This window comes from Monomorium pharaonis, chromosome 3 (genome assembly GCF_013373865.1).
Source record: "Monomorium pharaonis isolate MP-MQ-018 chromosome 3, ASM1337386v2, whole genome shotgun sequence".
NCBI classification, from domain to species: domain Eukaryota; kingdom Metazoa; phylum Arthropoda; class Insecta; order Hymenoptera; family Formicidae; genus Monomorium; species Monomorium pharaonis.
In genome coordinates this window covers 25,329,684-25,346,289 of record NC_050469.1, presented here as the reverse complement: position 1 = coordinate 25,346,289, position 16,606 = coordinate 25,329,684, and the positions used below count along the sequence as shown (strand labels likewise).

At 40.9% G+C, this 16,606-nt stretch overlaps 1 protein-coding gene and 1 long non-coding RNA gene across 3 annotated transcripts in view; both read left to right on the top strand.

Moving 5' to 3' along the window:
• Positions 1-385: 385 nt before the first annotated feature.
• Positions 386-16,606, top strand: part of LOC105832792 (lysine-specific histone demethylase 1A) — a 126,113-nt gene continuing 109,892 nt past the window's right edge. The window contains exons 1-10 of one of the 2 annotated variants that reach the window (XM_036284450.1): positions 386-575; positions 1,308-1,515; positions 1,609-1,760; positions 1,818-1,979; positions 2,509-2,625; positions 2,712-2,888; positions 3,083-3,346; positions 3,472-3,606; positions 3,693-3,766; positions 3,850-3,998. In XM_036284450.1, the coding sequence (XP_036140343.1) occupies positions 552-575; positions 1,308-1,515; positions 1,609-1,760; positions 1,818-1,979; positions 2,509-2,625; positions 2,712-2,888; positions 3,083-3,346; positions 3,472-3,606; positions 3,693-3,766; positions 3,850-3,998 (1,462 nt within the window). In that variant the 5' untranslated portion in view covers positions 386-551. The remainder of the gene's footprint in view (positions 576-1,307; positions 1,516-1,608; positions 1,761-1,817; positions 1,980-2,508; positions 2,626-2,711; positions 2,889-3,082; positions 3,347-3,471; positions 3,607-3,692; positions 3,767-3,849; positions 3,999-16,606) is intronic. The other variant, XM_028191093.2, reaches the window with a different exon arrangement.
• LOC118644824 lies at positions 5,532-7,015 on the top strand. The gene is made up of 2 exons (XR_004962607.1): positions 5,532-6,398; positions 6,480-7,015. It is a non-coding gene; the product is annotated as an uncharacterized LOC118644824 (long non-coding RNA).

The following is a 16,606-nucleotide window of genomic DNA, read 5'->3' as shown; positions in this document are numbered from 1 at the left end:
GATCGGGGTCGATAAAGTAGAATAATTGGCGAGGATGGAGAGAACGAGAACGAACTCGCTGAAGTCGGGCTCTTTTATGTTGTGTCCATGGCGCTGAAGTATAGACAATATTAATAATAAACGGTGGCTATATAACTATACAATTTTATTTGAAAAACGAAAAAATTAGAAAATTACAATTTTGTTATCGACTTCTGTAATTGTGTTATAACTTTCAAAGTCATGCGCGCGCGTGAATTTGCCTGTATGCATGTGATATAATAATAAAATAAATATGCATATATTGTATGATATAAATGTGTGTAGTTACCGACGCATGTAGCTAATGTCGTTCTCTGCTTATCTCCGGATGTTCATCGCGCGTCAGTTTCCAGAGAATTTTTCAACGGCGTCGCCGCGTTCTCGCGTTATTTCCGCCGAGACTACCGATCTTGGGTTTATGTTCGTGCCGGCTGTTTCAAGCATCAAAACAAACTCGTGAGTCTTTCGCCGCGATCACTTCGGATACCAATATTAAATAATCAGCCGACGTATTAAGCAACCAGCACGACATGAGTCGCAGGAAAAGAGCGAAGGTGGGTATCTTTTGCATTTCCCTCATTAAGATTTATCTATGGTATAATGTTCTCGACGTTTGTGGTTAAGCACGATCAACGTCGATCCTTAGAGATAAATCTTTACACTGTAACCAGATCGTGTTTTATCTTTTAGAAAATAAATGAGATGTATAAGTCTTGTCTGGTCTATTTTGTGGCTATTCATTAATCGAGCAATTTGTTTTTTTTTATGAATGAGAGTATATTTTTTTTGTACACACTTGTGGAATAATGTTATTTAGGCTTGTTTGTATCAGTGTATCTAAATTTTAAACTTTGCTTAATTTACTTTCTATCCTTCTCTAGCTCTAAGAATTAGAAAACGATAGAAAATAAATTAAACCAAGTTTATTATATTCTGGTTTAATTTAAGAACTGTATTTCAAGATCGAAAGTAACAGCACTCGGTTTAAAGAATTAGAAATTATGTATAAAATTATGTAAGAATTATTATTGAATATTAAAATAATCCCCCCCCTCTCTCTGTTAATGATCCTGTTTGGTTGTTTATTTCTCAATTTTAATTGTTATATATTAAACTGAGTTTAAAGTTAAGTCATATTGATGCAAATAGGTCTCTGTGATGCATATGTATTTGTGTAACTTATTATGTGTAACTTAAAATTATTTGTTATCTTATTTTTACATAACTTTTTTATTTATGTATGAGATTTTTTTATATAACATTTATTTATGTACATTTGATGACAGGTGGAATATAGAGAAATGGAAGAAAAGTATAATCAGATAGAGGACGAGAATGCCTCGGATACGTCAGAGAAATCTAAAACTGGTCTTGTAACACCTGAAAAGAAAACATCCATCGAAATAAAAAAGGAATCTGAATCTGTTCCTTCTGTCTCAAAATCGGAAATCAAGGAAGAAGATGATCAAGATAGTGATCATGAAGATCCACATGGTAAATTTTACAAATGAGTAATTTAAACTTGATAATAGAGATTTAAACTTGGTAATAATAATAGGAATATTAATTTTATGTTGATACATTTAGTAAAGGAATTGTTAAATGGTCTGGAAGGTGCAGCCTTTCAAAGTCGACTTCCATTTGATAAAATGACATCTACTGAAGCTGCTTGCTTTCCTGATATCTCTGGTGGACCACCGCAAACACAGAAAGTGTTCTTACATATTAGGAATAGACTTGTGAGTATTTAAACTAATCTATATCATTGTTTCTTTTCTAATATGATTAAATTTTAGCTGCAAATTTGGCTGGAAAATCCGAAACAACAATTAATCATCGAAAATGCACTACCGCAAATTGAGTCACCTTATAATAGTGATAACGTGCTTGCTCGTAGGATTCATACCTTTTTAGAACGGCATGGTTTCATAAACTTTGGAGTCTTTAAACGTCTTAAGGTAATTAAAAACATATATGTATAATAGTAATTATGTGATGATATACAGTTAATTAACTGGACTAATTTTTTGCTCGATGAGCAATTGATAAACAACTATCCAGCATCTTCAATTTTAATATTACACATGTTAATTTTATGGTTCCATACTCTAAATTAGACTTTAACTGCTCTTACAATTTGTGGATTTTGCAATGTTTAATTTTTTATAGGAATATTTCATAATGTCAAAAGTCAGCACCAGATTGTGTATATAAGTAAATTTATGTGTCTATAAAACAAAAGATAATAAAAATGTTTTATCTCTATGTTGAGTCCTTTTTAGCACAACCAAAAATTATAAGTATTTAATTGATGATATATCTTGATTGATTCATTTCTAATAATTTGCTACATCTCAAATATTACATGTATACATAAGCATATTCAAAACATGCTTCTAAAAATGTTAGTGTGTTTTTTTGTTAGTTTATATTATTTTATATTATTTGTTATACCAGAAATGAATAATTTATATTTATTTGTTGCAGCCTTTACCAAGTAAAAAATTAGGTAAAGTCATTGTAATAGGGGCTGGTATTGCTGGATTGGCAGCAGCTCAGCAAATGCAACAATTCGGCTTAGAAGTAATTGTGTTGGAAGCTAGAGTAAGTTTATTTAGTAACTATCTTTTATTTTAGTCTATTGTTGAATCCATTCTTGTTTCGCTAATTACTATTAATTTGTGTTTTAGGATCGTGTTGGTGGGCGAATTGCCACGTTTCGTAAATCAAATTATATTGCAGATTTAGGAGCTATGGTGGTCACAGGTTTAGGTGGAAATCCTGTAACAACTCTTAGCAAACAAATTAATATGGAACTTCATAAGATACGACAAAAGTGTCCGTTATATGAAAGCGATGGCCAAACGGTATATTTAAAATATTTTAATAAAATAATGAAATATTTATGAGACTTTATTGCTGTATACATTATTAAATTGGATACAATTATTTTTATTTATTCTAATTTTTTTTAACAATAAAACGATTTTATAATTACATTATAATATGCATGTTATAAAGTAAATAAATTTAAAAACCGTATATTTTATATCTTTTACAGGTACCTAAAGATAAAGATGAAATGGTTGAACGAGAGTTTAATAGATTACTAGAAGCGACCTCTTATCTTTCGCATCAATTGGATTTTAATTACGTAAATAGTGCAGGATCTGGAGGACAAGGTAGTAATGCGCGTCCAGTATCCTTAGGTCAGGCATTAGAATGGGTAATACGTTTACAAGAACAAGGTGTAAAGCAGCGTCAAGTAGCGCATCTGCGTTCGGTACTCTCATTGCAAGGACGCTTAATCACCAATCAACACAGAGTATGCATAATTGAAAACGATTATTTAATGAAATATATTTCTTATTTAATGAAATATATTTTTTATTTAAAATTTTGACTAATTAAATAATGATGTAAAAACAAATGCTTTATTTTTTTGCACAGATGATCTCTATTATGGATCGTTTGATGGAATTGAATAAACAGTACAAGGAAATGACAGAAAATAAATCACAAAGAGATATTACACAGGAATTTGTGCTCCGATCTAAGATGCGTGATCTCCATAATGCTTGCAAGGTACATAGTTTAATGAATGGTACATTTTTATGACAAAATTATAAATAATACGTGTGATATATTCATTTGTTTTATTTTTTTTTTAGGAGTGGGATCAGTTATCGGATCAACAGAAAGAAATTGAAGCAAAATTACAAGAGTTAGAAGCATCACCTCCCAGGTAAATAAATATTTTAAATTTTATACATATTGTTATTAACATTATATATATAAAATATATAAATTTCTTTTTTTAATGTACAGTGACGTTTATCTATCGTCCAAAGATCGACAGATCTTGGATTGGCATTTTGCAAACTTGGAATTTGCCAACGCAACATCTTTATCGAACTTGAGTTTGAAGCACTGGGATCAAGACGACGATTTTGAGTTCACTGGAAGTCATTTAACCGGTGAGTACACCAACATATATAAATCGGATTTTAGTTTTCAAAATTATACTTGATATGGTTTACAAAACCTATGATTGTATTATTTTCGCATGATTACATACGTAATCATGTATCTTTCATCGCAATGTGCACGTTTCGCAAATATTTGTGCACAATTATCAGTTTAACAAAAATTAAAATTGAATTAATTAATTGAGAGATATTTAATTAATGTTATCACGTGGATCGAAGCGTATGGGATCCTACGAAATTAGATTCGCGATATATCCGTGTTTGGTTAAAGCACGCACGTTCAAGCTTTCCGACGTTTTCTGGAAATTGCTGAAGTAGAAAGGAGATGGTGCAGATAATGAGTGAATTATTCGCGGGTTGCATCTCCTTTATAGGCGTTTGATACTCTCGCTCCTCGCGTCTCCCTATAGTTGACTTTATCAACCTTATTGAAAGCCGATAGTATGAGATTCCGTGTAGATAGTTGCCGTATCCCCCGTGCGATCGAGTACCGAGAGTTCTCATTATGTGAAATTATACTATGATCATAGCCCGTAAACCCTTACGAGCTTACTAAAGCGGCGACAGAAAAGCCACGTCGTTAAAAATATTTTATGACCGCCGATGTAAACGGGTATTTTTGCGCTTTATATCGGCAAATAAATCGTTGCCAAGTATTTTAATTTTATGAGATGTGTTTATCAAGACACGCATATTCTTTATTACGCATACTGGACCTAGCGATATTAATCAAATTTTATGTTTTATTATATATTTTAACGTACGATATACGTAAAGAGCTATTAAATCAAATTGATTTGAATATATATTTTTGTATAAGAAAATTAGCTTAAATATTTTATTGATTTTGGAAACGTTATGTACTTGAGTCTTGCGTAAGGAGAATATTGTTTTAATTCTTTGTGACTTTTACAAAAAATCTTTGTTATATATCTTTTACTATTTTTTTTTCAACACATTCGTTTGTGTCGTTCTTACGAGAAATTTCGTTTGCCATATACTAAGCTAAGAAGATTAACGTTATATTCACGACGGAAATTTGACTATCTCCTTAATGGCCTACGCGATGCTTGATACACGATCAAAACTAGTCGATATCATTCCCGCAGTAACGCGGCTTAACTGTGTCACTACCGGGTTGCAATCTCGACGAATTGGTTGGGGCAGGTGGACCGAACATTGTTCCGAACATTGAGCCAAAGTCGTCTCATCGATGTAAAATAGGGCATATGGAGAGAGAGAGAGAGAGAGAGAGAGAGGAGAGAGAGAGAGAGAGAGAGAGAGAGAGAGAGAGAGAGAGAGAGAGAGAGAGAGAGAGAGAGGAGAGAGAGAGAGAGAGATAGAGGAGAGAGAGAGACGAGATAGCTGAGAGAGACAAGAAGGGCTCGCGAGAGGGCGCGCTCCTCTCGCTCTCGGCTCCTCTCTCTGCTTCGCTTCTCGCTCTCTCTGCCTCGCTCTGCTCTCTCTCTCGCGCTCTCTCTCTCCGCTCTCTCTCTCTCCGCTCTCTCTCTCTCTAGAGTGTGTGTGTATGAGATAGATCTGTTCCGATTCCCGGGATGGCCAATCCGCACAATCATTTGAGCTTAGCGAATCCACGAGTTCAATATACTTGCATACGTATGTCGTGTACACTTGTATACACGTTTTTGTGACTGGTAGCATAATAAAAAACAAAGAAGTTTGAGCTAAGGATAATATAATAGGAATAAGAATCAGATATATGGAACGAACGATTCTGCTAAAATATTTAAAAATTTAGGTGCTGATCTGAAAATAATTTTTTATTAGAGTATAAATTAATTGCGTAGGACGCTCAAGCTGATTGTCAGAAAAATGTCAAAACTGTTTGTAACATTACTAATAATTCTTGAACATCTTTTATAATCATATTGATGATCCAAAAAGTTACTTTTAGATTTATAATTTAAATTTTTAGATACTTTATCAAAATTGTTCTTGCCGTGTATTCGATACATAATAATACAATATAATATTCGATACATAATAACTGTCTTGTTTTAGTCTATTTTTAAGTTTTTGCTTGTTTAGTTAAACGTTTAGCAAATAGAATAGATTAGAATAGATTAAGACAAAATAGTTTATTGCACGCATGTGAATCTGAAGCAGGAATAATTAGTGGAGTAGTTAGATTATTTTTTATTTTTCTTTTAATTGAAAAAAATCTGTTTGGATCGAGCGTGGAATTACGGGGTATAAGCGGACGCGTTTCGACTTTGCGAGAATTGGAAGCGTGACAACGGACGACTCGATACCCAACGGGAACGTGGGTCACACAGCTCCCCGTGACTGACGTGCATCGATGATCATGACGATCTCTTGCTGCAGCGGATCCCACCGTTGTTGTCCACCGCGTGCGATTAATGAGATGTAAACAATTTAACGCTAAATTAAGCACGACAATAGGCTCTCTCTTTTTTTCTCTTTTATCTCTTTCTCTTTTTCTCTCAGTTTCCGAAGCAGTCCCTTTGGCACCGACACACCCGATATAATCGGGACGACCGAGGTGGACCGTTCGTGGCGCGCTTTTTACGGACCATCAGTTTCTTCTCGGTTTCAAACGAGACCCGCCGACGGGTTGGCTGCTCAATTTTATCGGGAAACGCACCGAAAGTAAAACAATACTTTATAGAACGTTTCTCCCGTTCCAACTTTTACGGTTCTATCCTCTTCGCTCCAGCAACGTATCTACGTCGCACCGGTCTATCTTACTGGTGTCTTAGGTAAGAGCAGCCGCTCCTTTGCTTCTACGTTAGAACGATCGGAATTTAATAATGTTTATGAAAGATTAGTGGCATTGTCTCTTTGCAAGTTTTGTCTCTTTAAAATATCGCCGAAACACTCGAATTTTTAATATAAACGTGAATAACATCAGCTTATAACGCGGGCGATGCACGATTTTGTAATATATAAAATCTTGAATAAGGAAAAAAATCGTCAAGAATTTGTTACACGATCATCCGGGAAGTCTTCTCTAAAAAAAAAAAGGGAAAAACAACGACGCTCCTCCTGATTGATGCGATTGAGCGAATTCTTTTCCGACAAGTGTCTTACGCTTGGCCAGCTGTCGTCACGTACCGCGGAAATGTTCGGCAACAATTTCACATGCACTTTTGATCACATCCGCGCGAAACGGCGGCGCGAAGTTAAGGCGGAAGGAGCAAAAAGTGCGTAAAAGGCTGCCTTACGTCGTTGCTCCTGTTGCACGGGAAGGGAAAAACACAGCGACGTGATCTCGAGGTTCTATTTTACCACGATCTCCGTGGGCTCTTTCCCAGTCCACGCACGTTCACGCTCCGAGACCGAATACTGCGAATACGTGCCGCCGCGCTCTTTCTTCCCGTACTTTATGCGGTTATTGATCCGACCTATGTAGTTTCGATGCTATTCCCGGGGAATATTCGGCGCGCCGAAATTTATGGATGTATCTCGAAGACGCCGGTCGTCACGGAGGGTATCGCCTCGACCGACCTCCGCCGCCGTTCCCTCTGTAAGCCGTATAACCCGAGCTCTCCGTTTGCCGGCAACGAGACCGCGTCGTCGGCGTTTTCGTTGCCCGTAGACAGCCTCGTTGTGCACGTGACAATGCAAAGGGTAGAGGGTGAATTCGCCGCCGCCGCCGCCGCCGCCGAACTTTCTAGGAATTTATTCCTGTGAATTTGAAAATAATTCTTTCGTAACATAGGAAAATTTCATTGGACGTTCTCTTCCTTCGCTACGCGATAATTGAACCTTGGGTGAGAGAAATCTTAAAAAGCTCATCTGATTGATCGATCGTTTACACCTGGCGCGTGATTGCGTGAGGTTCTCTCCGTCTCGTCGACCTCCATTTTCAATTTATTAAATAACTCTGCGGTCGCGCGTCACTACGAACGAAGTTCTCGCGACAAGAGGATTCACGACCGTCTCGAAAGACGGGCACGCCCGCGAAATAGCTCGAAGTCGCGGTACTCATGAAACACCCTGTATAAGCTTCCTCCTCGAGGAGAGGTCCGTGCACGATCAGGAACGGCGGCGGCGGCGGTTGGGGGAGGGACGGGAGCCATTTACGACGTATCGAAGACTTCTATACGCCGTTCGTTGACTCCGATCGTCGCATTCCACGCCGTTCGTGTGTCGCTTCCAAAATTATATTGTCGTAAAGCTGACTTCACGCGCGCGGAGTCTCGCTCCCTCCCCTTCCCTCCGCAATCTTCCTCCTTCGTTGTTACAAGAGAGGAGTTACAGCCGGCGCGGTAACATCCGCGCGTGGGGTTTCCAGCACGCGGATGTCCTTCGCAGGATCTCGCGAGCCGGCTGGTCCAGCTCGCCTCCTCCTCCTCCTCTTCCTCCTCCTCCCTTTTCTCAGGTCCTTTTCGCGCCCCCTCGCATCTCCCCGCGCGCGTAATGCGTGCCGTTGCTCGCGATATACCGTACGCGTCGTTAACGCGTGCATATTTTTAAATTAATCGGGATCGGGACACGATAAAGGAGATTACTCGGCCGTAAGGCGGCGATGACGCTTCCTCGAGGCGCGAACCGGGGACACGGCGAAATTCCACCCGGTGCGCGATCGCGCTAATTGACGCGAGGATAACCCGGTGTGCTTTTATCGGGGCTCAAAGTGATTTTGCGGCGTCCCGCGATAAGAGGAGAAGAAAAATAAAGTGGAAGAAAAAGGAAGAAAGTAAGGATAAAAAGACGGGGAAAGGAAACGGAGAAGAGAGGGAATTTATCGTATGAGGGGCACGGTAGCCTCGAAATTCATTTCTTATTTTAGAAGAAAAAATTCCGATATTCTATATACATTATGCACGATTGGACGTAAGGCCATACGAAGAGCAGTCAAATGTCGGTGACGACACCAACCACGAGATACGGAATATGTTTTAACTGTTCAAACAACAACATTTATACACGTTTGTAGAAATCATGAATAATGCGATCCCTCATCACAATATAGACGCATTATGTATATATTTATATCATTAGCAGCCGTGTTCTACATTAAGCTGTAATAACATCGTAATTAAGCTTACCGTAATTGAACCGTAATTGAGTGTAATCGAGTAACTTTCGGTACACCGCCGCGCACTGTTATTGTTCCCGGCGGTCCTTGTGTCGCGCGTATGTGTTAACAGTGGACGATTTAGCACCAACAATCCGAATTGAACACACATACACGAGGATACCGCGATGGTTTACCGGAAGCGAGGAGCGTCCAACGTTTAACGAGTAGGTAAAATCACGCTTCTCTCGGAACCCGCCGCGGCCGGATACTCATCTCGCATGATGATTCGAGATTATGTCGTTGTTCTTCCTTTTTCAACGTCAATACCACACTTTCGTTCGTTCCCCTTAGCGCAGCAGCAGCAACAGCAGCAGCAGCAGCAGTAACAGCAACGCCGGCAGCAACACCGAGTTGCACAGGCGGTCTTTGTTGAGCGAAGCTCGAGGTATGACAATGCAACCGCCATCGGTTACGTCGAAATTTCTTCCGAGTCCCCTCGTGATAGGACCATTGTGCAGAAAGGTTGATATTAACCGGGCAAGAGCGGCGCGCCGCTCTCGAGGCTCTCATTATGTATGCGCCATCGAAATTGCATCGTTACGATCTTGAATATGCATTCTGCCCTCCTCAAATATTCGCCCCGATCGGCCCGCGCCGCGGCGCTACGGATGATTCTCTCTCTCCCCTCCCTCTCTCTCTCTCTCTCTCTCTTTTTTTTTTTTTTTTTAAATGAACGGATGCACTTTAGAGCAGCGGTATCGCGATTCTGAGACCTCAGCACGGGACTTCTTGACGTTCCAATCGGATCGGATTTGTCCGACATCGGCAAAAATCCCGAGCTACTCGGAGCGAAATGCGGTAGTGCGCGAATTCGCGATATTGTCTCACAGTTGTACGCTAAGATTGCGACAACTGTGACATATGTGTATTACACGTACGTACGACTGAAGTATTGCGCGAAATTTCTGTCGAATTCCTTTCTCCCGACGACGAATTTTAAGAGACATAGATGGAGCGTGCTTTCTCGCGTGATAAGTGATCGTGTTGATTCTTCTAACTTGAAGCATTAATTTCGTATGAAACTTATCAGAACGTGTTAGTTTTACAAGAAACATTTATCTATAATATATTTCTAAGGAGTACTAAAATTCGTAGTGTTTAAACATTCTTGCAAACGAGAAAAGTGAAAGCTGACGTGATCAATTTCGAGATCGTCTAGTCTATTGTTGCAAACCGTTTAGACCGATATTGCTGGCAAAAAAGTGTTTAGAACGTGGGGAGTGTTAACGCGCGCGCATCGTTACACCAATTTGGAGGGCGTTCGCGATATCTTCCCCGAGGACCCGGGACGCAACGCGGTTTGTTCGTAGGGGCCCCCGATGAAATGACGATCGAGGGAGGCGGGGGGAGGGTACATTTCCTCTCGGAGTCTTCCCTCCGACGGAACGAAAAACGTAGGCAGCTTAACATTAGCCAAGAGCCGAGAACTGGACGACGGGCGGGCGGGCGGACGGACGGACGGATGGAAAGGGTATGAGGAAGGGGGGGGGGGAGGACCCGAGTAGTAATTTACGAGGTATCGAAGACCTTGTACACTCCTACCCGCCAACGAGCTGGCCTCGCCCCGCAGAATCCAGTCTTGGCCTTAACGCACCGATACCTTTCCCATGGCCACTTTCGGCCTATCCGTGCACACGGCAATGCTCCGCACACACGCGTACGTCCACGGGCCTCCTCTGCCCTCCACGCCGGTGTCTTTACCATTTACAGTGCCCCGCGTGTCGGCAACGCGGTAGGGTACCGTGTCGATATGGTCTATCTAGGGTACAGTCCGCGCCGCGTGATCCACGTGATTTCTCATCCCGGCTATCGCCACGCTCGCTGCCGCCCGTGAGGCAAAAGCGTCAACGAGGCGATTGCTTAGCGCCGGTCCCTCCTCTCCCCCCCCCCCACCGTTCTGTGGAGACAAATGGTCCAGTGGCACATATCGGCATTAGGTCAGCGCCGACTTCTAGCGGCCGTTGGCCTCCGAGCCTCAATCGTGATCGATCCTGGAATACCAACCAGTTGGCTCGTTAATTCTCATACGCGCGTAAAATCACTCGCATTCAAACGCGATTTAAAACACTTCAAGATTACGTCGAACGTTTTTTCACGCCTTTCATTCCGTGATAGAGCAATTACGGAATCACGACGATGACTAATGTCGACAGGTGATTGCCAAATAACTCGAAACGCCTCTGAGGAAACGTATATTGCCATTAGTTATCTGTTATTTCTGATCGAGGGTTTTCACAACTCGGTGAACATGACAGTACAGCTATTCTTCATTTTAGCTTTATTTGCATACCGCACCGCCTCCGTCTCGCTCCGTCTGCTCCATATCGCTGAAAACGCGACGGTGACTAATTACGGTAACAGAGCTGATCGTTTGCGCGTTCCGCCATTCCGCCTGCCGTGGCGGCTAGCGCGCGGAATAACGTACGGTAGATTGAAATTAGTGTACATTCCGCTGACGTTGGCCACCAACTTTTATCGGCCGTTCCAGATGTATCTATATCTATACGTCCGTATTATATTAATGCTTCCAGTTCGTTAACGGGCGGGCTCCGACGGGCTTGGGAAGTGACGCGCTGGAATCGGATGAGAAGTACCGGTTCGACGTTATCGATTAATCGCGCACTTGCCGATTTGAAATGCAACATTGTAACGTCCGTCCGTCCGTCCGTGAAATATTCAGGCTTCCAGTTAGATTGTAATTACGTCGTCTATGAGGCAATGCATCACGATATAGACCGACCGGTAGATAGGCGAAGGCCTCTGGAGACTGCGGCGGATTGGATGATATCGTAAGGCATTCCCAGGCCGATTAATTGTTGATTTGGGATGCAAAATTATACATCCGCTAACAAATATTCAAGCCGCCGGGCGAACGGCAAGATAAACGTTTGATGAGAAACGGGAAAAATGCCGCACCGTTCTTAAGGAATTACCCTCGATAGAGCGATCTAGTAAAAGTAATAGGGTAATATGGATGCGCCTTTCGACGTCTTGCCAGCTCTGCTATTCCGTCCTCTGATAATACCAATTTTCTAACGATCGCTTGTACGCTTTTAGCTGTTACATAAGCACTCTTATGTTTGGGCCATTCGTTAAGTGCCATTAAAAGTAGCAGTTTTGCTTGGCTAAAATGAAACCGTGAAGCGAGATTTACGCGTAATCACTTCATTAAAGAGAGGCACACCTTTGTGATTCGTACCTTTATTCTTTTGTATTTTCAGAGTTTATAAGAGTGGCTTTAACGAGCTGTCAATATAATGGCGTTTCACGCCGTAGTATTATTTACAGAGTTTTATGCTCACGTATACAATGTGTGAGCCGGTATCAACGTAATAACTCTCTATGAGAATAGCCTAATCTTAATAAGGATCGCGGAGATTTATAACCGTCCACGCTTCGGCGTATCTTAACGATGTAAAAGATAGACGAAAATGATAAATAGCGAATACCGTAACGGGGAGGGTGACAAATTGCCGCGTGTCGCGCGTTACACGCGCGCGTCTCTTTTTTTTCCCCCTCCCTAACCCTCGCGTCGCCATTCACGCCAAAGATCCGTCTATTTTACGCGATTGGTTGAATTAAGTTCTCATGAACGCGCGCGCGCGTTTACTTTAGGGGGACGCACGCGGGTAATCGGTTTTCACGCGAGCTCGCCTATTCGTTAGGTAAGGATGCGAAGATAACGGAGCTATGCGAGTACACGCGCGCGGCGCGCAGAAGGGACGGTGGAGGAAAGGAACGCGCGCGCTTCCCTCCGCGCGGACTCGCGGATTCGCTGGCACTCGCAGAGACGGTGGATTTTGCCTTGACGCGGAGGCGTTAAGTCCCGGATAGATGTACTGTGACGTCGCCGTGGAGTGAGGAGAAAGTAACTCAGGGGTCACGGAGTTGTCGGGAGGGACGAATTATTTCCCTACGCGCGCTTTGTAGCAAAGCTCGCGCCTCCTCGCCGATCTGTCATCGCTTATACCCGCGCGTACACGCGAGCCCGAGGGGTGGGACGGGATATTTATGCGCGGAGATCTTTGAGGCGCGATGTACGCGTGCGATATCCCGAGTTACGTGTAAATTATTCATCCCGAATTCGATTTTCATACGAACGCGCGCGTCGGCTTGTTAACCCTTGATTGCGGGCCGCGGCCCGTTGTGGATGCATCGCGCCCGTCACGTCTCTAATTCTCGATCGTTATTCAAATTGGCGTCGCATAGGGCCTCCGTGTTATTATTAGCTGTGTGTTTCGTACCGTTTTCCGCTATGACTATTATTATCCGAACGATCGATTACCTGACCGTAAACCGTACTCGAGAACTCGTGTGTAATAACAATGTCGAATGTGAGAGAGTTGTCTTTACGCAGAAAAGAATCGCTAGGATCTCGTCTATTAAAAGGATATATCTATTAAAGAATTCTTCTGACAAAGTCCCGTTATGTGTACTTTCAAAAAAATAACGTTCAAAAAATAAGCCAGTTTAATTATTTGACTACGATCTTCTCTGATATAAGCAATATTGCGTTAAATTTGCGATTATTTTTGCTTTACCGTCAATATATTAATTTATAATTTGACGAGTTTAATGATGAAGACAATTTAATATGCTAGCAACTCTCAATATTGATATGAATTAAGAATTTCTCGTTAATGCAGGTGTTTCAACTCGCGTTCAATATAGCAAACTTGACTCGATAATGTGAAGCGGCAGAAATACGATTCGACACGAGCGAGAATTTTCGTCCCAAGCGTATGCAACTTGAATCGGCACTAATGGAAATAGTACATTGCACATTAGCGGCAAATTTATTCGAATTGCTTACTAAAATTTAATTATGAGATCAAACACGTATCCATCGCGTTATCACAAAAATCTTATTTTAATAATAAGGTTAAATAATAACATTTAATTAATAAAAATCCAATAAAATAAGACATAATTAATAGTAACGAAGTCGACACTTTCAGTACACTGAAAAAGTCTTGTTAAACTAATTAGAAATGTGGTAGGTTCAACTAGAATCTAATATCACATTTCTAATTATTTCAACAAGACTCTTTTTCTGTGTAGTTTTGCAAAATTATATTGGCCGATTTGACACAAAAATTTGCAACTATTTATTAAATATGCACAAGTAGATGTGTAAAAGCATAAAATATGCACAATATGTGCAGCGGTTTTTATTTTCAAAGACCTCCCAAAATTAGATAATTTTTTTGTGTTTTAAATTAGAATATTCTCTTAGGTAGATATTTGTAAATTCTTATTTTATTTAAATAATAAGAATTATATTCTTATGTTTAATACAATCGTCATTTATAAATAATGAAATATATTGATAATCAATATATACTTTGAAAAATTGAAGACTCTTTGGATTTGGTGACTCTTCTCATTTGTAAAGGAGATGAATATTTGTATGCGAGAGGAAGGAGATTGATTAGAAGACAAATGTTACTTTAGACGCCGAAATACATCTACCTTACGGATCTATCGGTAGCGGCGTAATCGCCGAATGATGGGTCAGCTTCGTGTTTTCGGATAATAAGCTTACATACTGCCCCCGCCAACGGTGATGCATTTTTCAAATTAATGCCCGGCAATCTCTCCCGACAATCGCTCGAAAAAGGGATTACGTGACGGGATGACCGAGAATGATTAAATGGGGTCCTACGTGACGGAGAGAAGAATGACGGTGACCATTATATGTTAATGCTCGGCCACACGCCATACGACGATTATGCGGCCTTTCAACGTGCCCCATGCGATGCGTTTACGAAGGAAAAACAAAAAAAGTCTTTCCGTATCGGTGCGACCCGCCTTTTCGACGGATACGCGTTTCTCCGCTTGGCGGGAATAATTTCCTTCTTCGGGCGCCGTTTTGTGATGCCCACCTCGTCGGCAATAAGGCCCCCGGCTCCACGATCATTATGGTACTCTAGAGTGAAATGTGGTTTCTACTTAGGCGCTAACGAAGACAGATTTTTCAATTGGCGGGCTAAGGTAAAATTTGCTCTTCTCAAAATTAACAAGCTCCGGCATCCTGTTTGTTTGCTGGATGATGATGCGGCGAACGTCTGTTTTGGAACTCTCACAAAAATGAGACAAGTTTACGTCGAAATTCAACCTTATTAGATTTTTAAATTATATTAACTCCCGTTAAAGCTAAACATGTTTAATTGATAGTTGGTTTTAATGACGCACCTTATTTATTTTATAAGAAATTATTACGTATTATTTACAAATAATAACTATATTTAAATATTGCCAACAATCTACAATTAATATGTTATGTTTATGGCAATTAGTAGAGATTGGCATAAATACTGAACACTTAATTGTCACTTTGACTTATCGCTTATATTTTAATGTATTTTTATGTTGGACATCAATTCGCTAGAATAGGTTTGTCAGAATCCGTAAGTATCGCGAAATTCATCCTTTTCTACATGAGACAGGGTCCGAGGCGAAAATTATAGATCGCTCGCTGGCGACGATTTAGCAGATGGCGTGGACTGGATCGGTCTTTTCGAACCACCACCTGGTTGCCAGGCGCCTCCAATCTGCCACTCCTGTCCCGTCGTAAAGTCTTGCCTTCCACTCCCATCCGATGGTCATTAAACCGGCGATAGAAAAGTTTCGGACGTATATCGCCGGCGGTAATTAACGATCGGCCGGGGGAGTATCTCCCGAACGTGAAACATTATCCGTTGAAAAACCGATCCTTATCTCGGTGATGGATTTGAAGTACGGTGGCTTTGGGGAGGCCGTAAACCGGGAGCGCGCAACGCACGGAATTCCGGACAGTTGTCGCTCTTCGGTTGCCGTGCTTCGTTTTACGGACAAGCCGGATTTCGAGATAGTCGACGTGCCTTAGAGTGCCGTGCGGTGAAAGTGTACGACCGGAGTCTGAGGTAAATGGTGAGTTTAACCGGTGAACTGAATGTACGAGCCTAATTGTAGCCGAGGTGATATAACTTTGAGGAAAGAGTTTTCGGTCAGAAATTTTACTTATACTTCACTTTAAGTGCACTTACTCTTGTTTATTTCCTCTCAGGAGCGTCATTACCCAAATGACTGTCCCTTTAAAGTTACTCAGATTATGATTTGCGTTCCTCTTTTCTCGAGCACTTCCCAATTGACGATTTACGTTAATGGCGTGCGCCATAAGCAAGAGGATTTTCGTCGGGCGTAGGTATGTTTATATTTAACCCGGAGTTACTAAGGCAACGACAAACCTCTGACTTTATAATTATAAATAACGTTACTTTTTATGATCTACGGATGTCGAAATTAAAAAAAAAAGTTTTAAAATGATTTTAACAATTTTATTAATATAACTCGTATATTCAGTGGGATTAAAACTTAATTGAAAATTGTTAAAAAACTTTCATCTGTTTACGATTTAAGTTTTTAAGATGAGATTTAAAATAAATCTAACTTTAGCTGCATATTTTCACTTTAGTATCGTCGGATTGACAAATCGCGCGATCGTTACGATCAAGTGGAGAATCGCATGCAGCAGCTATTGACGGCT